Raw genomic sequence first — 26575 nt, 5'->3', positions numbered from 1 at the left:
GACTTCGAAATGGCGTGCATTGTATATGCATTTTGTGAAAGCATTCAGAATATGGTAACAGCATGTTCATCAAATTTTGATGATCATATTGTAGACATTTTTTTTCCATTTTACCTCCTTCCATTGTATCACACTGGGTGGATTAGGACACTCTGTATATTAATATTTTTATTTGCCCTCTTGTGGTTATTATAGAAAGTGATTACGAAACATTTTTAGTGGCGTCGATACTATAGACTTGTAAACAAAAATTATATTACGTGAATGATCTTATATGCATCCTAACTTTGTGTACGAACTGCGTGGTGACCGGAAGTGTTGTAATGTGACTCGAAGAAAATGTAATAGAACCCGCGAAACTTGTTTGATGAATAAAAAAAGGAATGCCTTTCACTGGAGTACGGTGCAGATGTTTGGACGTTATTATACTTGAGCAACTAATACATATTCGCAACACAGTCGCTTCGCTGCAGTATTTATGTATACTACCGTGTTATCATTATAAATTGGATTAAAGAAAATGGTAATAACATAACTTACACATCTGTGTCAAAATTATCAGAACGTTTGTATCTTTTGAAGGATATTTTAATTATACATTTTTACTTAAAATGCTTTCTTGGAAAAAAGTGTTAACAGCTGCTTGTCAATGGCCTATAAAAAGAATACATACTTCGACTATTTTGTAAGTATCTTGTATTGATACTTATAATACTTATCCTATAAATGAGTATAATTATTTCACAATACTTTCAGGCAAGAAGCTGTAATAATAGATGGCAGACAGATTGCTGATAACATACAAAAAGAATTGAAAATAACTGTTGACACTTTGGTAAAAGCTGGGAACAGAAAGCCAAAGTTAGTTGCTATAATAGTTGGTAATAATCCAGCTAGTAAGGTGTATGTGAAAAGAAAAATGGAAGTTGCAAAGTTAGTTGGTAAGAAAGAATACAAGGAAACATTGCATAATGAATTCAATAACATTGTATTAAGGTAAGATGTAATAATAATAGAGAAATAAATTACATACAATATTTCAGGAATTGACAGCCATACTATCCCTTTTGACGAAAATGTAACACAAGAAGATCTTACTAAAAAAATTGATTGCTTAAATAAAGATGAATTGGTAGATGGAATTCTTGTTCAGTTGCCATTATCGGATCACTTGAATGAAAATGAAATATGCCAAGCAATTGCACCACATAAAGATGTGGATGGCTTTCACTTAGAAAATATAGGTAGATTATCATTAAATCACGATTGCATCATACCTGCAACTGCTCTAGGAGTAAGAGAATTAATAGTTAAAAGTAAAATAGATACTTTTGGAAAAACTGCAGTAGTTGTTGGAAGATCAAAACATGTTGGTTTACCAATTGCCTTACTTCTGCATTCAAGTGGCAAAGGTACTTTTTTCTATATGTGTATATTGCATGGTTAGATTTTAACCCCTATTTTCGTCCTTATATAGGTTTAAAGAAAAATTAATTTCTTTAAAATTGTGAATTTGGAACTTAAAAAATTTTAATAATGATTTAATTTATAGGTAAAATTGGGGCTTTAGATATGACAACAACAATATGTCATCGACATACTTCCAAGACCGATTTAGCAAAATTTACAAAATTAGCAGATTTAGTGGTAGTAGCAACTGGCATTCCTGGCTTAATCACCAAAGACATGATAAAACCTGGTGCCTGTATAATTGATGTAGGAATATCAAAAATAAAAGTAGGAAATAAATATAAACTAGTAGGTGATGTGGATTTTGAAAATGTGAAACAGGTTGCTGGGTATATTACACCTGTGCCAGGAGGAGTTGGTCCAATGACTGTAGTCATGCTAATGAAAAATACAATTTCTGTAGCTATGAGGAATTATCAATGTAAAAAATAATTCCTGGACTACAAATTTCTATTCTTCACACTTTATTTCAATAAAAAAAAAATGAATTGCACGCATTTAAAAGTAGTAATAAACGACGGAAAAGTAATAATTAGTTTAAGAATAGCTTTTTATAATAAAGGCAATTATATGATTTATCACATGCATTATTTTTTTCAGAATATATCAAATATATATAAGAATATATCAAATGCATTTATTAATATTTTGTAATTATACAGTTACATTTGCAAATCAATTTGAGTACCTGTACAAAATATGTAAATAAACTATAAATTATAGTAGAATTATTGCAAATAACTAAAAGCATAATAATGTATTATTAAGCTGTATTTTGTATAATTATTTTTCCTCAACCATAAATTTTCTTATTGCTCTTATTAACATTAAACTTTGTTCATAGGTAGTGAAATGCAATGCTGTCGTTGCTGCAGCTTTTAACTGACTTGGTGCAAGACCCTTAAATAATCCCTTTAGACCTTCTACTTTAACTGTTTGTCTTAAACAGTCGAAAAATCCTGTACAATAGAAAGAATTACCAAAATCTCTTCTAGCATGCTGAAATCCTTGTATTTGTAACCTTTTTCTACCAATATCAAATGGATATACTATAGTTTTAGCTAACAGACCTGCCATACTGCCAGATAACATAGAATTATAAAAACTAGTTTTTGTATCACTTGTTTCATTGCTACATGTTCTATAGAAATCAGTGAAAAGACCATAAAATGCAAACTGCAAACCACTGTGTGGTACAATTTGTAATAAAGTTGGAAGTAAACCTTTAAAGAATGCTTTTGGAGATTCCTGTTGAAGAATGCAGCTAAAAATAAATTTTGTTTTGTCAGTATTGCAAATTCTTTTTTTCAAGTACTTACCTCAAAGAATGTTTAAGTCCCTTATATACTGGATAATTACTTGATTGTGCCACTAATCTAGTCCTTACAGTATCAAAAGGATATGATGTAATTGTAGCTACACAACCTGCACCAGCACCTGCTATAAATTTCGTCAAAAATTTCCAGTTCTCACATTCAGAGAAGTTTCCAGAAGCTTTCATAAATATATGATACACTTGAAACTATAAAAGATGTACATTATTATGTACATATTTCAAGATTCTTCTGCAATTCCTACGTTTTACCTGACTCGCTCCATATACGATTGAAAGAAGTTGAGCAGGCACATGTCCTTTCCAAAGTGCATAAATTCCTTCTTCTTTAAATATCAAGAAGAATGTTTGTGGTATAGAATGATATTTACTAATAAGCGTATTCTCAATAGGTTCAACTTGTAGCTATAATATAAAATATTTTGTTATTATCATGAATATTTTATGATTACAGATGTTTACAGAACTTTACCTGAAATCTAATTTTTATAACATCTAAAGGTTGACAAATGAATCGTGTTAAAAAGCCACTTATAGCTCCTGCTAAAGCATGATCTGTTTTGCTATCACTTAGTTTTATTGTAACACTCATTGTGCCCTAAGTAGTCGGTGTGACGGTGGAAGATTGAACGCGCGGACAACACGACATGCGAGTCGTTCCTAACGCGGTGTACAGAGCCGATTTGCTAATTTATCCATAATTATGTTTGATTATATAAAAAAATCTCTGCACTAGAAACGTGTGCTGCTAGCGCATCGAAAACAAACAATTTAATGGACATTAGTTGAGCGCCAAAAGGCGCGAAAGGGTTAATACAAAAAAATTGCTCTCGTTGACTGCCAATTTACTACTGAGACAGGTTCCACTGCGGATTGGATACACAATAAAATAGTGGGGATGTGTGCACAAGCTTAGGGAGTAAGAAAACCGTACAGGACTAGGTCCCCTTACTGCATTACATGTTTGTTGCTATTGAATTCTTATTGTTGTACATTATTTATGATGCAAAAAGATATTGACTAATAACTTAATTCAGATATTGTTTAACACAATTAAATATAGCCTTCATATTCTTTATACTTTATTACGTGTATTCTATAACATTTAGTTGCACCTAAATTATAAAAAAACATTTCAAAGAACAAAGATGTGACCAAAAGAATATGTACTCAACAAGCCCAAACAAAGAAACAAGGTTCTATCATTGCTTTATTTAATCAGAAACAGAGAGGAAATTTCCCTCTAATTGTAATTAATTTCCTGAATCATTTCGGAAATTTGAGAATAATCGTCGAAATTAATGGAATGTTTTAGATCACAGTAATCCATCACTAATGTTTCTAAATCGTATCCCCAAAGGCTTTTAAGTACAATTTTAATACTTGCTTTGGATGGAATATATGGATGACCTTCTCTGGCTATTAAATCCAATTCTTCAATAAACTTTTGCTGCCAATGAAGTATAACATTTCGTGAAGCTAAGAACCATTTGGAATACATAAGGAAAATAATTACAATTTTTTTAGTTACTTACATGATTTGTCAATCGATTCACGTTCCACAATTTAATATATAATTTATGTAAATTTAAAATTATAGTTTCGTGTACAGTAGAAATATTTTCGAAAGTATCATCTGGCATACATTGTAATTCCTTAGTTTTAGAATCACAATAAATCATCCTTTTAAAGTGCCACTTTTAAAAAAACCTGTTTTTAGCATCATTTTGAATATATAAACATTTAACGTTAGTTATAACATCAGGATTTGTAATAAACACTTCATTACACAACTGTAATAAGTCATCTTCAAAACCTTCAATTAAGTGAATCACGTAATCAGAATAAATGAAAAGTAATCCTGTAATATTTTGCGAATTTTTTTCTTTTATTGCTGCATCAAATAATTGTGAAATATCTTCACAATTTGTAATTTTTGAACAAAAAATAAGCCTACATACATAGAACTTTTTAATTACGCGAAAGGATTCTAACACAGATTTACGCACGGGTTCTTCCATCATTAGAACTTGTTTGATCAATAAGATACTTGATCAAACTTCGATAACGAGAGAGCTTAAATATAATCACTCAAATTTATCGAACGTTACTTCATTTAGCTAAACAAAATTAACTACAAATAACTTATTTTGTGGCGAAAACGTTAAACGGTGTAATGACAAATTTTTATTGTGCAGATCAAAGACATATTTAAATTAGTTTAACAGGATACATGGGCTATTGATGTGATCAGTCATCTGGTTTAAAATTTATTATTGATAACTAAAATTTTGATACAGCGACGTGCGACAATTTCTGGAGTGCTTTAAACGTTTAGAAGGTACAGAATTAACAAAACCATTTGTTATATAGACCGCCAAGTCTTTGGGTTATAGCGGTTTTGAATTATCCGTCAAATCGATGGAAAGTTAAAAGTTAAACTACATTTTTTGTACATGATTAACCTTACTAGAATAAATTATCAAAAAGTTTAGATTCTGATAGATTGAGACTATTTTAATATAAATAGAAATATTAGTAAGACATACATGTAAGAAAAGTGTAGCTTCACAGTCATTACACTTAGTGGCGTTCTGCAATGTACTTGACAGACACAAGACTAACAAAACAACTTTGCAACATGACCAAGAACAGAAGTTGGTCATAAAAAAATTGGAATGAATACTGATAGTTATATTAGTACTATTACTTCACATTTTACAGAATTCTTTTGAGACGCGCTAAATAAAAAGACATTTAAATTAATGTTACAAATTTAAGAAGCTATAATTGAAACTGATCATTGCAAAAAATTTAGAATATAACAAATTTATGTGATCATTTCATAATTTAAATTTGATTTTAGAAGATTGTCATGAACAGCTTTCTATTAAGTAATCACTTTACTTAATATTCTTAAGCGGCATTTAATTACCGTATTATCTTTTACTTATTTTTATTTTTTTGCGCGTCTATATAAGTGAAAAAAATAGAAGTATAACAAACTATTATTTTATAACTTAAATTCGTCACGATGTTTCACGTACTTTTTGAAGATACTCTACCACTAACGATCATAAATAAAAATAACGTACAAAGTCAGCCGAGCACATAACTAAGATATGGTAGTGTAACCTACGTGGAGAACATTCCCTAGTCACAGATTAAATAAAAATTGTAAGAAGTTTTTTCAAGTCTCCAAGAAGTTCACTTATTTAGAAATGTGATCGAAAGTTGAAATAAATCAACTAGAATAGTTTGAACCTCTGCCCATGTCGAATCGTTTGTGTGATCCAGAGAACATGTTTTCCCTTCCTCGGCTACTGTATCCCCAGCGATCTAAAAATATGCAGAGAAATATTTAGTACCTTATTACAGTCACTGAATGTAGTGTATAGAACTTTCTTGCTTGATCAAAAGTGCTTACTTCGGCCACCGTAATTTCCACTTCTATCTGCAAGTTCGGACAACTTGGGATTTACTACTTGATTGGCTTCTTTAAGTACATTAATTAGGTCTTTAGCCTGCCGACTGTTTTGTGGTGTAAAGAATGCATAACTTGTCCCCGTACAATTTGATCGGCCGGTTCTACCAATTCTGTGGATGTAGTCTTCAGATGACGACGGATAATCGAAGTTGATCACGTACTTTACATCATCGACATCTAAAAAATTTATTTGATTAAAAAAAGTACTATTGGAATATTATATTTTTAGAAGTATTAGTTCTGCTCGTTATTTTAAAAATTTATGAATTTATTTAGAAAATGTTTATATTGTTATATTCTTTTTATCATTACATTAATCGCGTTAAGATAGTAATATATTATTTAATTTAAAGAAAAGAGAATTTTATTTTGACAGTTTACCCTTTTCAAATCATATGTATGCAGCTAAACCTATAATCATACACTAATCATTCATATATACATTTGTACAAAGTAGATAATTTATAGATCTAGAAAGTACTAACAAACTGACAGGCAGATGGAAATTAAAATTTTGTCTCGTTATAATTATGCGTAATAATTTTTAATAAATTATGTAATACCAACACCGACAAAAAATGACTAGTTTCACATATGCTATATATAAATTAAAAACAAAGATCACTCAAAGAAATTAACAATGAACTGATAAAAAGAAACTGTTATCAGGAATGTAACCTTTAACAAAGTTCTCATCAGATAATATAATTGTAGTCTTAATTTTAAGATAATATAAAACTTGTTACCTTTCGAGGTTTCTATTTATATGATATAGATTATATCTATGTCATATAAACTAGAATTAATAGTTGAATTATTTCAACAACCATTTCAAATTGTTTGACATCTTAATTTTCAAATATGAAGGTACACGCAGAATATTGTCAAGTTTGCATCAACTTCGTAGTTAAGTTAAATGCATATGAATGTAAGTTAGCTGCATAGTGATAAATACAAACCCTGTTACCGCTGAACATTGCATTCCATGTGACTGCATACAGAGCACCCCAGGGGCGCTATTCTTGAATGCAAGTACACATCGCAATGTTGTGTCCTAAGCATCACCAGCGAGTAGCGATAGTAGCAAAATCAATAGATTGTTGTCTCTGACACCGGCTGAGCATTGGCTATGAAGTGTGACGGTTGTACCAAAATGCAAACCACGGTTAAGCCCGTGATAAGTCTCACACCCAACCAGCGCGATAACAGCACCACCCGCGCACCACTTTACTACTTGCGTGGTACACAGGCTGAACACAGAGGCACATTAAGTACAATATTATGTGCAAAACACAATTGCGCATGTACAGTGAGTGAGCCATGTTTTCTTATCGAACGATCGTTTTCATCGCACACTCAACACAATTTGTGCACCATGTGCCTCTGAAACAAAGGACAACCAGACTGATTAACATAAATTATAAGATGCCCACACTTACTCCTAGTTTCCTGTATTCCAATATTTGGTCTCAATTCTTTAACACAAGCGCATGATTTTAAATATTGTTCCTTTTCGTTTGAATTAAAAAATAGATTGCATTAGTAAATTCTTTGTAATGCTGGTAAAACAGTAAAAACGAATAAAAGAAAAAATTTCGATACTTTTTAGAGATATATAAAATTCTTAATATTCAACAGTAGAATAAAGATATCAATTATAAAATTTTATTATGAAAAGATCATTTTCCTCATCAATCACTAAATAAACAAAATATTAACCTATTTCAGAAATTGTAACCCTTTATCTACGACCTATGTAGCTCCTTATTATATATAACACTATAGTATTGAACCAATATTTTTAAATCCTATGGTACTATACAAACTTAATATACTATAAAAATGCCTAGACTGTGAGAACATAAACATCCATAAAATAATTGTATGTTTAAATATATGTATGTAATACAAATTTAATAAGTGATACAAATAAATAAAAACATACGAACATACCAGCTAACTAATGCCGTCTATTCAAACCTTTAAGCTTATGTAAAGTTTGAGAATTTGTATTAGAAACATTTCGGTGGAATGTTAATTTTTTTGTATCACTTGGTATACACCCTATTAATCATCACCAAATTCTACAGAGTAATATATACTCATTTAAGAAGAAATATTTATACTTCGTTTTCTGCAACTTGGAAAACTATTTTTGAAATTAGTAAGTTTATATTTATGCTAAATATTGTGAGGCATCACCTTCATATAACCAGTCTGTGCTACATCGCCACTTTACCCCCTATCTCTTTCTAAACAGGTACAGATTTTCGCAAATGCAGTTTATCTATCTAAGCATCAATGCATTCTTGAAAGTCTCACATCTTTAATTATACTTAAAAGATTACAATATTTACCCAATCCGCGAGCAGCAACGTCCGTTGCTACAAGAATTGAACCTCTGTTGTTCCTAAATTCTAAAATTTAATTACAAGATTTAATATTAATAAACGAGAAAATATAGTGAAGTATCTCAAATATTAAGAAAAGAAATGCTATTATACACCTAATACATACCTCTAAGGACGTGATCTCGTTCTTGTTGTGATTTGTCACCATGCATACACACTGCAGGCCACCCATAACGACGAATATTTCTTGTGATATTCTCCACTTTCTTCTTTGTTTCTACAAAAATTATAGTCTTTCCACCATCATCATTGACATTACCAATTTCCTGAAGAAGCGAGCCCAATCTAAAAGTAAAAGAAAAGAGGTTTTCACTTAAAACTGTAATTAAAAGAGAAAAATTTTTTATACAGCAATAAAAATCAGTTCTTCTTAGAGGAAACATGTTATATAGAATCATATAAAATCAAATCATCTACTGGTATCATCAGAAAGAGTTACACATTAAAATTTTAGAGAATTTACATAATGGAGAGTAAAAAGAAAATGTTACATACTTCGTTTCTTTTTCATGTTCCTGACAAACATCAACAATTTGAAGAATATTATGGTTGGCTGCCAGTGTTAATGATCCTATATTCAATTGTGTATAATTTGTAAGATACTCTTCTGCAAGGTTTCTAACTTCCTTTGGCCAAGTTGCTGACCACATAAGAACTTGTCTGTCTGGTCTAATTTGTTCAATAATTTTTCGGATTTGTGGTTCAAAACCCATATCTAACATCCTATCAGCTTCGTCCAAAACTAAGTAGGTACATCTGCGTAAATTCGTCGTACCACGTTCCAAAAAGTCAATCAACCTTCCAGGAGTTGCAATACAAATTTCAACTCCCCGTTCTAAATCGCGTGCTTGACTTCCCTTTGGTGCACCCCCAAAAATGCAGGTATTCCTTACATAAGACAAAGATCCAAAATCGTTAGCAACACTTTGAATCTGTTGCGCTAATTCTCTGGTTGGTGCTAGGATAAGAGCAATTGGACCATCACCGCGATTTAATGGCTGTTGGCTATTGATGTGTACTATTGCAGGTAAAATATATCCTAATGTCTTTCCAGATCCGGTTTGTGCTATTCCAACCATATTTTGACCAGACATGGCAATTGGCCATCCCTGTGCTTGAATAGCAGTTGGTTCATTGAACCCTTGTTTTCTAATCCCCTGCATTACATAATCAGGAAAATTTCCCTCTTCAAAATGCTGAATAGGATTAGGGACCTTCTCTCCCTTCAAAGTAATTTGGTTTTCTTGTCTAAATATATCCACATCTCGAGGATGACGTCCTTGTACATTAGGATGGGGTACGTAAAAATCTTTCTTGAAAGGTTTTAGATTTTCAAAGCTCCAGTTTGGTTTTCTTAAATTACTACCAGCGCTACTCTTAGAGTTTTGGTTGTTGCGATTTCCAAAACGTCCATTAGTAGTGCTATTGGTTCCCCCATATCCTCTTCTTGGAACTTTATTACCACCTCGGTAATTCCCATTGCTATAACCGTTGGACATAGCTCCGAACGTCCTACAAAAAAGGAAACACCATAGCATTAATATTGAGGAAGTTTCTTGACTATAGAATATTTGAGGGCCATAAATGAATATTGTAGTGAACATTGAGAAACGGCTCCAGACAAAAATGTGTGGATTCCGAAGGCATATTCACATTTTGTTTTTCCTCTCATCAGCATTCATGCTCCATTGATATACAATATGGAGGCATGCCAAAATAAGAGGTAGACATTCCCAGTATTGAAACATAAGTGGTTATAAATTAAAATTATTAGCATTTAGTATTAAGAACTGCAAAATTACATTTTCCAATCAATAAAACTTTCAAGATAACAATATGACCAGAACATGTTTGTAAATCAATTTTAATGTAAAGCTGCAGAAAATATTTTCCTCAATGAAATAATAAATTTGTTTGTTTGTAAATATACTATGGAACATTAAAGTGAAATTAATTTCTCTAATGTCATCAGCCTATTTAGTAGTTAATAAACAAATAATGAAAATAATAAATAATAAAAAAGAAAACCTTAAATATTCTAAATATTAACTAAACCTCTGACTTATGAAAATAATATTATATAGTCTCATTTTTATTAAAACAATCTCCGAGATTTATTATAGAAAATTTGCTATAAAGATTGTAATAAAAAAATTGTAATTTTGCATTTACAGATTTTTTATTCAATACTAGGTATATGCCTGTGTTTTAAATATATTCTTTATTGAAAAATTTAAAAAGTATGTACTATATAACCTTTTCGACATAATTCTAGAATGTGCTAGACAGTGCCGAAATATTTGATACGGTCGCTGTGATGAAAACAATCTCAGGGTTTTATTATAGAAAATTTGCTATAAAGATAGTAATAAAAAAATTGTAATTTTGCATTTATAGATTTTTTATTCAATACTAGGTATATGCCTGTTCTATAAATATATTCTTTATCTCAAAATTTAGAAAGTATGTACTACATAACCTTTTCAGTGTAATTCTAGAACGTGCTAGAGAGTGCCGAAATATTTAATATGGCCGCTGAGATCCTATGCTTACACACATAATTACTTTATCTAATTTTCTATTCAAACCAGATAGGCATTTCTATTTGAGCAATTTCTTGCCTATGATATCATTAAACTATTACATAATTGTCATTAAAGATAGTAATATGACTATTGAACAAAATACGTTGTGCAGACGTATTGATCGTACGTCGGCCATTGTATAACACAGCATAATTAACCACGCCTAAGCCATGCCGAAAAGATTATAATTTCACTAAATTTTGAAATATCGAATATATAAAATTTAACGATTAATCATTTTTATACAAACCTACTTGTCAAAGCACGCACAGACCCAATTGCTTGTCGCAACCTTTAAGTGATAATCACTTCAATGTAGTTCAAACCAAAAATTAAATAGACTATTTTTACACTTCTATAACTTATAATAGACAAACAAATTTTTTTCAACGCTATTGATTTAGAAAATGTTTTATAACGTATTAAATAATAATCAACGGGAAATAATAAATCAGTAGTTCGTAAATGTTATATAATACTAATGTTTTTTAATTTCTATACCGCGGAAGACCATTTAGAAGTGACGCATTGCAGATATTTGTAAAATGGCCGACAGAGAACAATTTTTCTTGGAAACGAGAATACAATTATTAGTGAATTTCGAACTTCATGATATTATATAAACTTTCCTACAATTTTGTAATTTAGTTTTTACTTACATATTTGATGTTAGAAATAACCTTTCGATCTCCGATTAATCTGATGTTTAATGAAATTTCTTCTACTCGATCAAGCGATGCAGATTTCTAAAATTAAGTTTTGAATTATTTTATACGTATCAGCAGGAAAAATTGGAACAAAAATGAACAAGTAACACTAATCCGATTATGAAAAAACCAATTATTGATCCAAGTAAAGTGGAAACTAGATAACGAACAAACGTCTTACCTTCACCGCTGCTAGAGACAGAAAGAACGATTTACCATGAAGCCGGATGTGAGGCAAAATTGGTCATTCCGAAAGTGGGGATGTGCAGACTTCTATTTACGTCCTCTGCGCAGCTTCTGTATTGATTTTGACTTTAATAATATTGTGTATGAACGTTACACGATTGTATTACACGTATTTTTCATTTAATTTATATTGATTTATGAATTTTATAAAATATGATTTCTGTGTGCATTAAAAAACATTTATTATCTTCTGTACACATATTGTATTGGACGTGTACCGTACATACTGTATGCACAGTTTGTACATATGTGCATATGTGTATGTTATGTAGTTGGATATATTTGTTGATTAAGAATAATTCACAATAAACTACATCATTACATATGTATGTATATGTATATACAACGTTATGTATTAATTTTTATTTAATAATTACTATTTGTAATTACAAAATTATCGACTTAAATTGCATAATTTGATTCACAAATTATGAAATTCACTGTATATGTACAATATATACTCCAGTATTTTTTACAGAAATTTGAATTGTTAAAACTGGTTAAAACTTATAGCTACAATATTTGAAAGAGAAACTATTTTATGAATATTATGAAAGATTACATTTTTTATAATATTTGATATCATAAAATTCACATTTTAATTATTATCCATATTATTGTTTCGTTTCTATTTAATTTGCTGGAATTAGGAACAATTTTTCATATTACTTAATTTGAAGAAGATATAATGCAATGCAGTTATTCTACGCTTACATATGATGCAATATAATCGACAATATGCTTTGACTATAGGAAAGTTGTGTTATAACAATTTAAACGAAATTTCATATTTTCCACAATTCGGACATATTGAATAAATAGTTCGTACTTTAAGCACTGGTAACGCTAGTGTCCAGATATTATGTATAAAGAGTCACATATCTATGTGTTGTAATTTTGTGACATATCCAATCACAGAGACCGTCGTTCGTCAGAGAGTTCGCGAGACTCCATCGCTATCTTGTGGATGCAGTTGTTTTGTGGAGTGCGTGCGTTTGATGGGTTACCTTTTATGGTGATTCAAGTAACAAGAAAACATTGGCTAAGCTTGTGATGCCTTAATAGCAGATTGAAAGAGAACCTTTAAAAAAAAGTAAGCTCATCAATTTTTATACCCAGTTATATTTTGTATTATTCTTCGTCGTTTTAACATGTTCCTCTTCGTTTGCAAAGTGATAGCACTTTGTAAATATAAAGATGACGGCATCATTGTGAATGAATGATTGACCTGTCTTTTGCTGTGGATAATTACATCTTATAGCTATTGGCTATACCTTCGAGACACCAAACAAATTTGTTAAATGGATACGGATACAAAATTGTTTTTTTTTCAATAATAAACGAGAAATTGCCCACCTTAAAAATTAAAGCGTGGGAGATCTTATACTGCCGCACCTCAATTGGTTTTTATTTCTCAGCTTGAAAAACAATTAAATTATTCTTCTCTCTTACATTTTTGTATTTTCTACTTAAGTATTCCTTTCTCTTTGAGCCTTTATGCATATCTTTATGTATCTACTACATAGAGAAATTAATAGAAAAAATAAAATCATTTTTACCGATTTAAATAACTTTTTCTATTTTAATAATGAAATTAATGTATTATAGTTTCGTATAGAATTACACTTGATTACTTAATGTGGTCATGAGTTGACTCATCTACATACACTTTTAATGTTTCTATTGTATTTATAAATGAAGGTACCATTTTGCTCCAACTTTAAATGTTTAGTTTTCTACATTATTTTTTATTAAACTATACTTAAATGCACTTAATATCACTTTGCCATGAACGTAAAAATAGCTTCTGAAAATGTGTAATATAAGAATTCAATGAGTCAACAAGTATAGGAATATTACCTCATGCCTATTTCCACACTACCTTAATTCCTAAAATGTTCATACAAAATCTTGTATTCTATAAATATAAATTATTTTACTTTTGCCATTAAAAAGGAATGAATTTCTTGACTTAATCTTTTTATTACGTTATTGTTTAAAATTTTTTGAAATAACAATTATAGTTATTCAGTTTTTCGTGTATGTATATTTAGAATGCTTGGCAGCTTAGGATGGGTTATAATGCTAGCGATTGTTATATCGTTAGCAAAGGCAAATTATCCACCTCCAGAAAGATTGACAGGAATGAATCCATGCATTAGTAAGCAAACATGTCATGAATGCATTCAAACACCACATTGTGCTTGGTGTGCTGCACCAGTAAGTTTTATGTTCTTTTATATAAATTTATATAAATATATGTAAAAATATTATGCTAACTGTATATTGTATTTCTTTTATTTCTTATTTCTTTTATTCTGTCATCTAGAAATTCTCTGAAAAACGGTGCTTTCTACCAAATATAAATACCAAAATATTTGCAACATGTCCGGCAGAATATACTTGGAACCCGGATAATGTTTTCAGTATGACAAGACATCGAAATTTAACAAAAGGTGGCTATACTATTGGTGGTGCCAGTAGTTATGAGTATTTGTACTCAAATTCTAGCTCATTTAGCTCTAGTTCTCAATCAAGTAAAGAAAGCAGTAGTAGCAGCAGTAGGAAGAGGCAAGAAGCTGTTCAAATCTGGCCCCAAGAAGTTAACTTAAAGCTTAGAATAAGTATGTTATTACAAATCTTACATAATTTAAAAGTATTTTAAAGAAAGGCTACTTACTTTTAATAATACTGACACTTTCAGATGAAGCATATAGAATGAATTTTGCTTATTCTCAAGCTGAAGACTATCCCGTTGATTTATACTATCTTATGGATCTGAGTAAATCTATGGAAGATGATAAAAAGAAATTGTCAGATTTAGGTCAACTTTTAGTAGAAAGTATGAGTAAAATTACAAGTAATTTCAGATTAGGCTTTGGCAGTTTTGTTGATAAAGTTGTAATGCCTTATGTTAATACTATGCCAAAGTCGTAAGTTTCTAAGTATTATAATTTTGCAATTGCACAGTTGTTGATTAGGTTCTAATAACGTATTATGCAACAACAAATTTATGATCCTTTTTGTACTTCAGGCTAATAGAACCATGCGATGGATGTGCGGCACCATACGGCTACAAAAACATTATGACGTTGTCTCAAGATACTAGTCACTTTGCAGTAAGTATGTGAAGAATTAAATTGTGTATATTTATTTACAACATACACATACTTACTTGTCTTATTTATACAGAGCTTAGTACGAAATGCATCAGTGTCTGGAAATTTAGATGCACCAGAAGGTGGATTTGATGCTATTATGCAAGCTATTGTTTGTAGAGGACAAATTGGATGGCGCGAGAAAGCTCGTAGACTTCTGGTATTTTCTACAGATGCAGGTTTTCATTATGCAGGAGATGGAAAGTTGGGTGGAATTATAAAGCCGAATGATGGCGATTGTCACTTAGATAATACTGGACTCTACACACATTCTTCTTTACAAGATTATCCAAGTATTTCTCAAATCAACTTGAAAGTTAAACAAAACGCTATCAACATTATATGGGCAGTTACTGTAGAACAATTTGATGTGTATAAAAAACTAACAGAACATGTAGAAGGATCTTTTGCTGGTAAATTGTCAGAGGATTCGAGCAACGTTGTAGAATTAATTCGAGAGCAATATGATGCAATTTCAAGTTCTGTAGAAATGAAAGATACAGCTAGCAGTGCTGTAAAGGTAAAATACTTCTCGAGATGTCTGGGTCCAGGACCACTAATTCAGACGTCAAAATGCGATGGACTGAAAGTTGGCACACAGGTTGAATTTATAGCAGAAATTGAAGTTACCAATTGTCCAGAGAATAGATCAGAATGGAGACAGAAATTCGATATTTATCCGGTAGGTATATACATAAAGTTGTAATAAACATGTCATACTGTCTGTGTGATTCAAAGGAAAAGCTAAACTACTTTTTAAATTACTGATGCCTTTTAGGTTGGTATTAATGAAACTCTTACAGTAAATTTGGAAATGTTATGTGACTGCGAATGTGAACGTGAAGGCGTCATGTATGAGCCACAGTCAGTAGAATGCAATGGTGTAGGAACTTTAAAATGTGGCGTTTGCGAGTGTTATGACGGATTTTTTGGAAAGCGTTGTGAATGCAGTTCTCACCATGAGATGACAGGACTTGATAAACATTTCCAATCTTGTAGACCTGATAATACATCTTTAGTAGATTGTTCAGGAAGAGGAACCTGTGCCTGTGGTCAATGTGAATGTGAAGAAAGAGAAAATCCCGAAGAAGTAATATATATATAACAAGTTGTATACAGTTTGAAATTTTGAAGTGAATTTTTTAATTCAATGTTACTGTTTTTTTTTTATAGATAATATCGGGTTATTTCTGTGAATGCGATAACTTTTCATGTGATCGAGATCAAGGTTTTTTGTGTTCGAATCATGGAACTTGTGAATGCGGACAATGTGCCTGCAACGCTGGTTGGACTGGACCCTCCTGCAATTGCAGATCTTCTAATGATACTTGTATTGCACCTGGCACTACAAACGGAATATTGTGTTCAGGCCATGTAAGAATCCAAATATTGTAAATCATTTTTATTAATATAAATCAGCTATATTTTGTAATAAACTCTTATTTTTCTGTATAGGGTGACTGTGTTTGTGGTGAATGTATTTGTTATGAGGAAGGAAATATGCGATACTCTGGCAAACACTGTAATAAGTGTCCAACCTGTCCGAGTCGTTGTGAAGAATTGAAGAACTGTGTTTTATGTCAAATGTATGGCACTGGAAACTACAGTGACAAAGAAGAATGCGCTAAAAATTGTAAGGAGTTCGTTCCCGAACCAGTTGATACAGTTATAGCGGACGAGAATGAAGACGCGTGCTTTGGAATAGATGAGGATGATTGTAAATATAACTTCGTCTACTACTATAATGAAACAAATTGTTTAGTAGTACGAGCACAAAAAGAAAGGGAATGTCCACCACAAGTTTACATGCTAGGCATAGTACTAGGTGTGATAGCAGCAATTGTTTTAATTGGACTTGCTCTGTTACTATTGTGGAAATTATTAACGACTATGCACGATAAAAGAGAGTTTGCAAAATTCGAAAAGGAAAGAATGATGGCCAAATGGGATACGGTAAATACTTTGAATATTTTCGTAAATTCGAATACACTATAATGAACTGAAAATTATTTTATCATACATTTTTCTTTCACAGGCGGAAAATCCAATTTATAAACAAGCTACATCAACGTTTAAAAATCCAACATACGCTGGAAAATCGTATTAGAAAATCTTCTGTTTTTTTATACAAATTTTAAAGTGGTTAATATTTAAACTCCGAACAATGATCTTATCATATAGAGAAACAAGCTTTAGCAGTAAAATTAGACTAATTTTTAACATTGTAACTCATAAGTATTTAATGGAAACTAATGTAGTATGATATTTCATCAAATTATTCATTAAGAATATTATAATACTGCCATATAACTTAGACTGCTATGTATGAGTGTGCCTGTATGTGAATAAGTGTAATTTATGTGCAAAGAAGATTTCTATACAGTCTCGAATGTTGTAACGAAGAATCTCCGCACCAATCATACGATAACATAACGATCGTAAGATTTACAGTTCATCTTGCTGTGCATTTCATATACAAGTGCCTTTTGTCTCGAGACACAACAATGGATATCATTTTTATATCTCCTCTTTTAGTCTGAAAATAATGAATATTGTTAATTATTTTAAGGGGTTCGTTCATGCTCTTTGAATTATTACACTGAGCACAAAGGAACTCATGTTTTAAATAACGTATATATCAAGATTTCTCATAGCTTAATATATTTCAAGTGAACTATGCAAATAAGGCGCAATGAATATGTGATATTCCAAGATTGAAAACATTGTTTACAGATGTATTTTAAGAAACTACGATCGTTTCCTTTTTACGTCTTCCTTGTTCTCACACATATTTTTAAATTTTATAGCGAATGGTATGAACATATTTGTAGAAAATTGTATAAATGTATAAAATAACAAAAAGCATAGTAATAAGTATAAATCATATTACTGTTAAGAATTTCGTATGCTACGAACTTTTCATTACATGTATAAAATACTACGTAGATGTATGACTGCAAAATCTTTTTGCCTATTTTCCGTCATCTAAAAATAGATACAAAATTAACGTAGCTTTTTACAACGACTTAAATTAACATACAGTATGTACTCAAAAATTAACTCCATATTTTAATAAAGTATTATATAAATCAGTCTTAATTACGCTAGCAATATCTGATTCACAACTTTTAAATGATGTTATTATTTAAATATTTAAAGAATACATAAAAAAAAAATCAAAATTCATTCAACTAAATAATACAAATCTTTTTATAACTCAATAATGACCGTAGTTACAATATCAGATTATCTTACAATTTAATGGTAAGATAGCATAGCACATGTAGAACCGTATTATCATCGATGACAATACATGTATTTTTGCGCGTGCATTTATATGTTGACATTGTAGCCTTGTTTTCACAAATAAACTACTTCTATATGAGAGTTCTTTATAAATTAAACTTACTAGAATGACTATGCGCATGCATAATGAATACAATAAACACTAATAAATATATCGATTCAAGTTTTCATTTAACAAAATGTTAAAACGTATACCTTATTTCGTTATAACATTACGTTATTTTATTAAAATTCTAAATAGAATTGCAAGATAGTGAATATCGAGTTATAAAATGTTTGCCTGTAAATCGACTTTGTATACGGTTCCACTTATTTAGAAATCTGTTTATCGATGTGGAAGATATACGTAGACACGATTTGCGCGCAAAATTGGCTGCATGATTAAAACGTAGTACAATGACGTATCGGAGTTGCAATTTTACGATAAACAGAGCGATTTTGCACTACAAGGAATCTTTCAACGCATACAGTATCCGGAGCAAATTTATCAGTGCCGCAAAACTACGGTACGTAAAATGCATGATATGATAATTTGTAGCATCTACAACTGAAGATACATGATGCTGTGATATGCAGAGAGAAATGATATTGCCGCAAACTATATTAATAAAGGTCACGACGGAAATAAAGTGTATCTACGACTATCTCCATAATCGGTGTATAGTAGTCTACTTTCAGCGAAAGATATTTTGAAATATTCGTATTATTTATAATTACATCTCGCTTTGAAAGAAGTATATATATTAATCAATAATTAAAGTAAAAAGCCAATCTTCCAGTCAACACGATTCATGATTCATATATTTTGTTTCAACGTGTCTTACAATACGTTATGTAATGTAATCGTACAAATGAATAAAATTATTAATAGTTTTACATTCATTTTATTTATGTGCATGGGATTAAACACTTTTTCGATATAGATAAAGGAACGAAGATAATTATTTTAATGATCGAGCAACGGCTTTTCCAATTTCGCAATGTAATCGGGAGTTCAACAAATCAAGCGAAAAGACAGTCACTTGTGAAATTTCCTTAACCTTTCACGCACAAGATATTTCGAGCGTATATATATATTTCATCGATATTACTGAATATTTTGCTGCAATTTTTGTCTGTAATAATATATGTATTATATATATATTAATATATTTTCTAATATCTCTCTCTATATATATATATTTTTTTTTCTTATATATATAATAACTTGAGAAAATAAGAACAATCTTTAATTATAGCAAGCATTGTCTAAATATGAAAACGTAAACAATCATAAATGGTGAAGACCTAACAAAAAGAGGATTTTCGATTGAGCATTGCTTAATGACGTACAAGCGCTAAGACTTTGCGCAAACATCATGATATTTCCAGGAACAGGGCACTCGATCATCTATAACGTTACTGATATGGTAAAAGTGAAAACTTGAAACAGCTGACCTCGTGCGATTTAAAGTAGAAGGAAATGATCAGTAGTGTTGGGTATTGAAGCCAACAAGTCCATTCAAGCCTTCGATTAGCTTGAATGGCTTGTACCTATATTCAGGTGAATCGTTGGCTTGAATCTTGATTGTGAATTATGAGTCAAGCCAATTCGAACTAAAACTGGAACAAGGTGGAACGAAATTGAATATATCAGAAATTATCTATGAATGTCAAATGTTACCTAAAAAAATAAGAATATTGTTTTTAAAGGGTTTAGGTACTAATCATGCGCCGCATTTCGACCGTTCCGCCTTGTTTCATCAATTCAGCTTGTATGCTTGAATGGCTTGAACAGCTCGGAACAAGCTCCAAGTCGACAAGCCCATCAAGCGCAAATATTCCACCTGAATGTAGATACAAGCCATTCAAGCTAATCGAAGACTTGAATTGGCTTGTTCGTTGAATGCTCAACACTAAACGATCAGCCATCGACGATACAGTATAGCAAATATTACCCAGATACAAATTTTAACAGCATAGTATATAAGACCTTTTGAAAGGAGCCTGAGGAAAAAACAAGTTCGTGTTGCAACAATCTTTATTGAAAATATTTCTTGGTTTGGATTTTAATTAAATAATTTAATTCAATGTTTTCTTCTAACGTACACATATTTATCAAAAGTCGAAAATTTTGATGAATAATCAAAGCGGTAAACTTTGAATTAATAAACATCATCTTAAATTATAAATCCTTTTTAATGAATCAATTTCGTAAAAAATGTAGAGACAATTTTAATAATTGAAATATGAATGTTCTCTCTGCATTTTATACACATTTTAAATGCTCATTTACGTTTTATATTATTATACATATTTAAATTATCATCTTTATTCAAGATATTTTAAAACGTCTATAAAAAATTGTAATTATATTAAATTAAACAAGATATTAATACATAAGCAAATTCCATACCGTTATTTTAATTGAAGCGGTACTAAAGTATTTTCAGAACATGCAGGGTTAAGAATAACCTAGCGGTGTCACCATAGACCGAAAACTCTCAAAATACAATCGTCATTTTCATTTCATGCATTCCGCAATTGTTGAAAGAATAGTTCGATCGTAACGTTTCATGAAAGGTAAGTCCTGTTGTTTCGCAATTAGAGAGCTATTGAAGCAATCATATCTACCAGAAGATTAGGTATAATAAAGAAAGGATTAATTTCGTTTAAATATAATAGAATTACAAACATTTAACGGAGGTAGAGAAAATTTCGTTACAATTAAACAAATGCCCAGAGAAACGTGCGAAAACTGCCAGCATGTAAAACAGGATACATACACGAAAAAATCTGCTATTTCAAATCATTTGAAACCCGCGTTGGAAAAATTACCATTTCCATTTAACTCTTAACTGGTATTAGGTTTACTCAAACTACATGATATCACTCTCGAATCTTTCTGAAAATTCCAAAAACAATTGAAGAGTACAATATCCATATATTCCAAAGAATTTAAAGCAATTCAGTATTTGCAATTATTATGCAATATAGTAGCAAAAACGAATACACAAGAAGTATTCTTGGACTCATGAGAGATCCAGGATATACCATTATAGGGTTAAAACTGGATTGTTCGAAATATGCCAGAGTCACGGTATCGTGTTTAGTACCGTGAGCACGACTAAACTATAAGGATTTACGCAGTTCCACAGCACGTTGTACGCTGTGCAACGACGTCTCGTGTCGCGGTCGTCACGTGTGTTGCAGTAGACGAAGGTAGGGTATGTGGAATAGCGCTCAGGCGCGTACGTACGTCAGTAGAACGGTAAGAGATACGACGTTGACTACACACCGAGTGGTGTGGCCGAAAAAACGAAAGAAAGAAAAGGACAAAGGAGCCTGTGATTTGGAAGAAGGTATACGCAAAATAAATAAGGACGAACGTGGAATAGCGTAAGGGTGTATGAAATCTGTCTCTGTCCTTTCTCTCGGTGTCTACATATATCGTTTCCTCCTTCTTTCCTTAGTGATTCGTTCCCTCTCCGTTCCGCAGCGTTTTAATCGTTCGTTCTTTGTTAGTGATCGCTACAGTCTTTAGTCTATCCTTTCGTTTATATTCGTTTCTATCCCTCTCACTTTTCGTTCTTTCTTCTCTTTTCTATCAGGCGATATACATCTCCTTCTCTGTCTCACTTGCTCCCCTTCACACTCTGTTCTTCGAGGTAAAGCAGAAGAAACCCCCGCGGTTGCTCGTTCGTTCTCAAAAGTCTTACTCGTTGTCACGCGCTAAAAATACTCCCGCACAGTCTTCCGAGGGTGTACCATGCCAAAGGAGAACGGAAATTAGGACGACAAAAGCAGTCAACATCGACCTGGAACTGTCATGGAACGGTTTTCGAGAGTGGCATGTTATTTACGATGGAAGAGAAACGCGACACCTCATGATCATGATACGAGCGAAGTGGTTGCAGAAGACGACCGCAATACTGTGGAGATTGAACGCTGCAAGAATGTCGGGTGCAATTTCGAAGCCTCGAGGCGGCTTTGCAGCATTCTGGAGAGTATTTTTCTTTGGGAGAACTCCGTGAACAGTATCTCTGTCGTCATCGTATTCAACATACTGTTTTGGTAAGTTCTCCTATCTGTGATACAGTGTGTGCATCATTTCTCAGTTCTAACGTTACATGTTATACGTGAAATTTGATTGTATATCAATTGCGATTTTTCTACTATGCAACCTATGGTACCTACCCATTGCAGTCTCGCATTGCTTGAACGAAACGGGATTCGCAATATTTAATGCATTTGCTAAATGATTAGTAATATCCGCTTCTGTTGTGTCGTTTAATTCATTGTACTAGATTTCCAAATGTTTTCCTTATTCCGAATGCAATTGTAATGGTAGTAGTGCCAGTAAAAATTTTGCGCATTAAAGTTTGTCGCGCGATACTCGAAGCAGCTGTCTTCTAATGCTTTGCGAGCTATCCGCCTTCTGGGTCAAGGTTTGTTGAAGCGTGTACGTTTCGGCATTTGATGTCAGTTGTAAATAACATTATCTATCAATACTCGACAGCTACGATTCTTTGCGTATCTTCGTACGCGCTCGTAATCGGTCATTGATGGGTTCCGTACGGAACAAGTGATATGTTATTAATATCTCTCCTTTCCCCGCAAATTGCATTTATTCACGACATTCTTGTTTGCCTTTGTCGCATGAATTGCATCTTCTCAGCGTATTTTCCCACCAGATCCATAGTACTGTTCTAGATGGCAGTGCATGTTAATAATTAAAAAGTATAATCGCGCGACTGATTTGTCGTGTAAAAGCGTATAAATTTTCTAGAAAAAAGTTTACACCGACAGGAATGACAAAAAATATCATAATAACTTTGTTTGAAAGTAACCATTTATTAAATATTCGATTGTTTGTATTGATTTACTGAGCACTATTATTACATGAGAAAATTAATGTTAAGTGGATAAATATTACTGTGGTATTACATTGTGGTATTAATTTATGTTTTTGTTTCAGGGGTATTATTATATTAGAGATCCGTGGCTTTGCAGCAGCCAGCAGTGCTGCGCTGGTCATAGTTCTCTGCTATTATACAGTAGAAGCCCACATACAAAAATGTATATTTTGTAGATCATGTGCAAAAACAGAACAATTTGAAAAAATTGGAAGAAAGGTGAAGTCAGCAATTCATTCTTTGAAGCAATTGAAAAAAGATCAACCAGGAGTGGTAAATTTTCATTAGTTTATTAAACATTTCATACTATCCAAACAAGAATACATAATTCATACATTATTTATGTTATCTGATTTCTTTAATAATGATTAAATTTCGTTTTAGTTTTGCACTGCAGTTTGTTCTTTCTCCTTGGGTTTGTGGATTATTGGTCGCACTATAAATGGTGTACTTCTTGCATATACAATATGCATGAGCATTTTACTTGGACCTGCGCTATTATTGAAACTACCCAACAAGATCTTATCACACAGAGGTAACTAATGAAGCATAAAATATAAAATACATACATTTACAATAATGATAAGAAAATATTAATCCTATGCAAAATCTAATGTATTGAATTTGCAATGCATCAATTCTATTACAGAATGGGATAGTGAAATTGAAGAATTTTTACCAGCAGTTACTGAGGACAATCTTCAAGTTCTTACAAGAGCAGGAGAATCTGGAGATCAATCTCCAACACCAACAAGTGTGTTGTCTGATGCTCAAAATGGTACCCACTTTACAATTATAATTTATCTACTTCAATAGTATTTAACCTAAACATAAAGTAATTAAATGTCTGTTTCCAAAAATATATACTTTTGATTTTTCGCTGGATATTTTAGATCAATATAAAGATTTTTTTTATTTCAGAATTTTTCAATGATGATGACATTCTGGGTCTAAAAATGCCATCCCATGAAGATGGAAGTACTGATGGTGTAGAAGTTTCTGAATTAGAACTTAGTGTTGAAGAAACAGACATGGATGGTAGTAAATTTCAAAGTGGTCATTTTGAGAAAGAATCATCATCCGAAGGAGAAGCAGAACTTGAACCTCTTTCAAGAAAATCAATTAGTCATAGTGATGAAAGTGGTAGCGAATTCGAAATGATTGATAGTCAGGATGTTGATGACTTAGACATTGCATGAAAATTACAGACATGTGAACTGTGAAGTTATTATTATGCAGAATAGGCTTAAAACAGCTGGTAATTTTACATCTATCGTACTGGTTCTTATTAATGTGCCATAACGTCAATTTGTACACATTAATAAATCAGTCAGTTTCTGGCTTCATACAGATAATTTGTATACATATATACTTTTCAATCAAAAAATTGTTTTACTATTTTTTTATAAAATTAAGTATAGTTACTAAACTTTCACTCGAATTAATAAATCTACGAATACTATATTTTCTTTCACAATATATTTATAATAATTCAAATCTTTTACTTAAAATAAATATTTTTTATGTATAAATCATTTACATACGTTGTACAACAACAAAGACAGGCTCATTAATGCAAACCAGTACTTTACTTTAAATATAATTCGATAATGATTTAATACAAATTATTTTGCTTACATTTTAGCTACTTGCTTCAATTTGTTAAATAAATATTCGAAAGATTCTATTAGCATAATTGGAAATCTGTTTTTAGCAAAATGATGTCAGTTATTTTATTAGATTTATAACTGAAATCAAATTTTGAATATTTAGAATTAGACATTTTTTTGACTTTGTGCAAATGATAGCTTCTCAGTAGTTTACTTATCTTAATGTATACTTCTGTTAAAGTATACCTACAAAGTTGTACATATTATACACGGAAAAAGGAATTCTACCACCGTAATTTTTATTTTCGTTGATATACAAAGAAATTAAGTAAACTTGTAGTACGTGTACGAAATTTTTGGTGTATATAAAAGTTCGATTATCAATAAGAAATTAAAAAGAGAAATCGATGAAATAAGTAACTTTTGTCAATTTAAACATCGCTTTGACCTTTATGGAGGAAAATAATTTTGTATATATACATATATATATATCACATATAGAAAATCTTTGTCTGTAAATTATAATTTAAATTAGAAATTATAGTATCAGTATGCAGACAGAGTGTGAATAGAATATTCATAGTAAATACCAGTCCTGTTTTTGATATTGCAAAAGTTACCTATAAAAACAAAATTTGATCTATCAGAAAAATTTGTCATATTTCATAAATACTCAGATGTGATTTTGCATTCTAATTAAGTTATACATGATCTAATTTTTGTTAACTCGGTTTAGGTATTAAACGATGCATAAATAACAATTTATTTTATTGATTATGCAGATCTCATAATTCAATTTTCTTTTAAACCTACAGAAGTCGATTATTTTTGTAGACGATATTTGAATTTTGCAATTATTTAGTGATAAGCGAAATCACACAAATCATAAAGCAGTACTACCTTAAAATCAATTGAAAACTTTCTGTTTTGAAATTACTATTAAAAATGATACCACTTATGTAAATACCACTTTATTTCATTATGCACGCATACGAATTTTAATTTAATTACAGAATTCTATTTTATCAGTTTTACCCAAATTTTGCAAAAATTTGTTGGTTTTTTGCATCATTCTTTTATTTTAATATACTATAAAATTAGTTACGATTCAAATCCTAAAAGGTTTACAAATATTGGAAATTAAACATTATTGTGCAGAATTAAATGATTTTTTAAGACTGTATATTTTCAAAAAGAGTGTAGCCTAATCCGTATTGAAACGTTGAAGCAATAATTTTCTAGTCATAATCATATTAAATTGTATTGAATATAACATTATGTATGGTACTTTTAATAATACAAACTAAATTTTGTATATTTCTAATCTATTTTCAGAGTTCTACTTTATGTTAAACCAACCAGTGTAT

At 31.1% G+C, this 26575-nt stretch overlaps 6 protein-coding genes and 1 long non-coding RNA gene across 12 annotated transcripts; 3 read left to right on the top strand and 4 right to left on the bottom strand.

The window, feature by feature from the left end:
* The first annotated feature begins 38 nt into the window (after positions 1-38).
* LOC144475322 (bifunctional methylenetetrahydrofolate dehydrogenase/cyclohydrolase, mitochondrial) lies at positions 39-1964 on the top strand. 2 transcript variants are annotated; one of them, XM_078191111.1, is made up of 5 exons: positions 39-523; positions 583-685; positions 757-941; positions 1044-1412; positions 1553-1964. In XM_078191111.1, exons 2-5 carry the CDS (start codon positions 612-614, stop codon positions 1900-1902), a joined length of 978 nt encoding a protein of 325 aa, XP_078047237.1. In that variant the 5' UTR covers positions 39-523; positions 583-611; the 3' UTR covers positions 1903-1964. The 2 variants fall into 2 exon arrangements, with proteins under 2 accessions (XP_078047237.1, XP_078047236.1); XM_078191110.1 differs by having other exon boundaries at positions 39-685.
* Positions 1965-2087: 123 nt separating this feature from the next.
* On the bottom strand, positions 2088-3680 carry LOC144475323 (mitochondrial thiamine pyrophosphate carrier). Its single transcript, XM_078191112.1, has 4 exons — positions 3276-3680; positions 3056-3208; positions 2790-2992; positions 2088-2734 (listed from the first exon to the last, which is right to left on the bottom strand). The coding sequence occupies exons 1-4, from the start codon at positions 3393-3395 to the stop codon at positions 2254-2256; spliced, it is 957 nt and encodes a 318-aa protein (XP_078047238.1). The 5' UTR covers positions 3396-3680; the 3' UTR covers positions 2088-2253.
* Positions 3681-3807: 127 nt separating this feature from the next.
* On the bottom strand, positions 3808-4945 carry LOC144475325 (uncharacterized). Its single transcript, XM_078191113.1, has 2 exons — positions 4339-4945; positions 3808-4253 (listed from the first exon to the last, which is right to left on the bottom strand). Exons 1-2 carry the CDS (start codon positions 4483-4485, stop codon positions 4047-4049), a joined length of 354 nt encoding a protein of 117 aa, XP_078047239.1. The 5' UTR covers positions 4486-4945; the 3' UTR covers positions 3808-4046.
* Positions 4946-5060: 115 nt separating this feature from the next.
* LOC144475321 (ATP-dependent RNA helicase p62) lies at positions 5061-12200 on the bottom strand. Of its 4 annotated transcripts, XM_078191107.1 has the most exons (8): positions 12175-12199; positions 11946-12032; positions 11537-11578; positions 9197-10213; positions 8808-8986; positions 8648-8707; positions 6231-6467; positions 5061-6142 (listed from the first exon to the last, which is right to left on the bottom strand). In XM_078191107.1, coding segments are annotated over exons 2-8 (1632 nt in total). In that variant the 5' UTR covers positions 11948-12032; positions 12175-12199; the 3' UTR covers positions 5061-6047. The 4 variants fall into 4 exon arrangements, 3 of the variants coding, with proteins under 3 accessions (XP_078047233.1, XP_078047234.1, XP_078047235.1); XM_078191108.1 differs by lacking the exon at positions 11537-11578 and having other exon boundaries at positions 12175-12200; XR_013494851.1 differs by lacking the exon at positions 5061-6142 and having other exon boundaries at positions 6327-6467; positions 7250-8707.
* A 977-nt stretch (positions 12201-13177) lies between these two features.
* Positions 13178-18782, top strand: Mys (position-specific antigen beta subunit myospheroid). Its single transcript, XM_078191053.1, has 10 exons — positions 13178-13332; positions 14294-14459; positions 14569-14863; positions 14944-15172; positions 15274-15358; positions 15432-16079; positions 16176-16487; positions 16571-16771; positions 16853-17350; positions 17433-18782. The coding sequence occupies exons 2-10, from the start codon at positions 14295-14297 to the stop codon at positions 17502-17504; spliced, it is 2505 nt and encodes an 834-aa protein (XP_078047179.1). The 5' UTR covers positions 13178-13332; position 14294; the 3' UTR covers positions 17505-18782.
* Positions 18783-19476: 694 nt separating this feature from the next.
* LOC144475303 (uncharacterized) lies at positions 19477-21814 on the bottom strand. Its single transcript, XR_013494845.1, has 2 exons — positions 21469-21814; positions 19477-19818 (listed from the first exon to the last, which is right to left on the bottom strand). It is a non-coding gene; the product is annotated as an uncharacterized LOC144475303 (long non-coding RNA).
* A 28-nt stretch (positions 21815-21842) lies between these two features.
* Positions 21843-26166, top strand: LOC144475301 (uncharacterized). Of its 2 annotated transcripts, none has more exons than XM_078191059.1 (6): positions 21843-22044; positions 22294-22756; positions 23661-23871; positions 23983-24133; positions 24248-24376; positions 24520-26166. In XM_078191059.1, the coding sequence occupies exons 2-6, from the start codon at positions 22512-22514 to the stop codon at positions 24795-24797; spliced, it is 1014 nt and encodes a 337-aa protein (XP_078047185.1). In that variant the 5' UTR covers positions 21843-22044; positions 22294-22511; the 3' UTR covers positions 24798-26166. The 2 variants fall into 2 exon arrangements, with proteins under 2 accessions (XP_078047185.1, XP_078047184.1); XM_078191058.1 differs by having other exon boundaries at positions 21847-22044; positions 22435-22756.
* The last annotated feature ends 409 nt before the right edge of the window (positions 26167-26575 follow it).

Source organism: Augochlora pura, chromosome 9 (assembly GCF_028453695.1).
Source record: "Augochlora pura isolate Apur16 chromosome 9, APUR_v2.2.1, whole genome shotgun sequence".
Classification (NCBI taxonomy): domain Eukaryota; kingdom Metazoa; phylum Arthropoda; class Insecta; order Hymenoptera; family Halictidae; genus Augochlora; species Augochlora pura.
The sequence above is the reverse complement of the archived record's forward strand: the minus strand, read 5'-3'. Positions and strand labels throughout refer to the sequence as shown.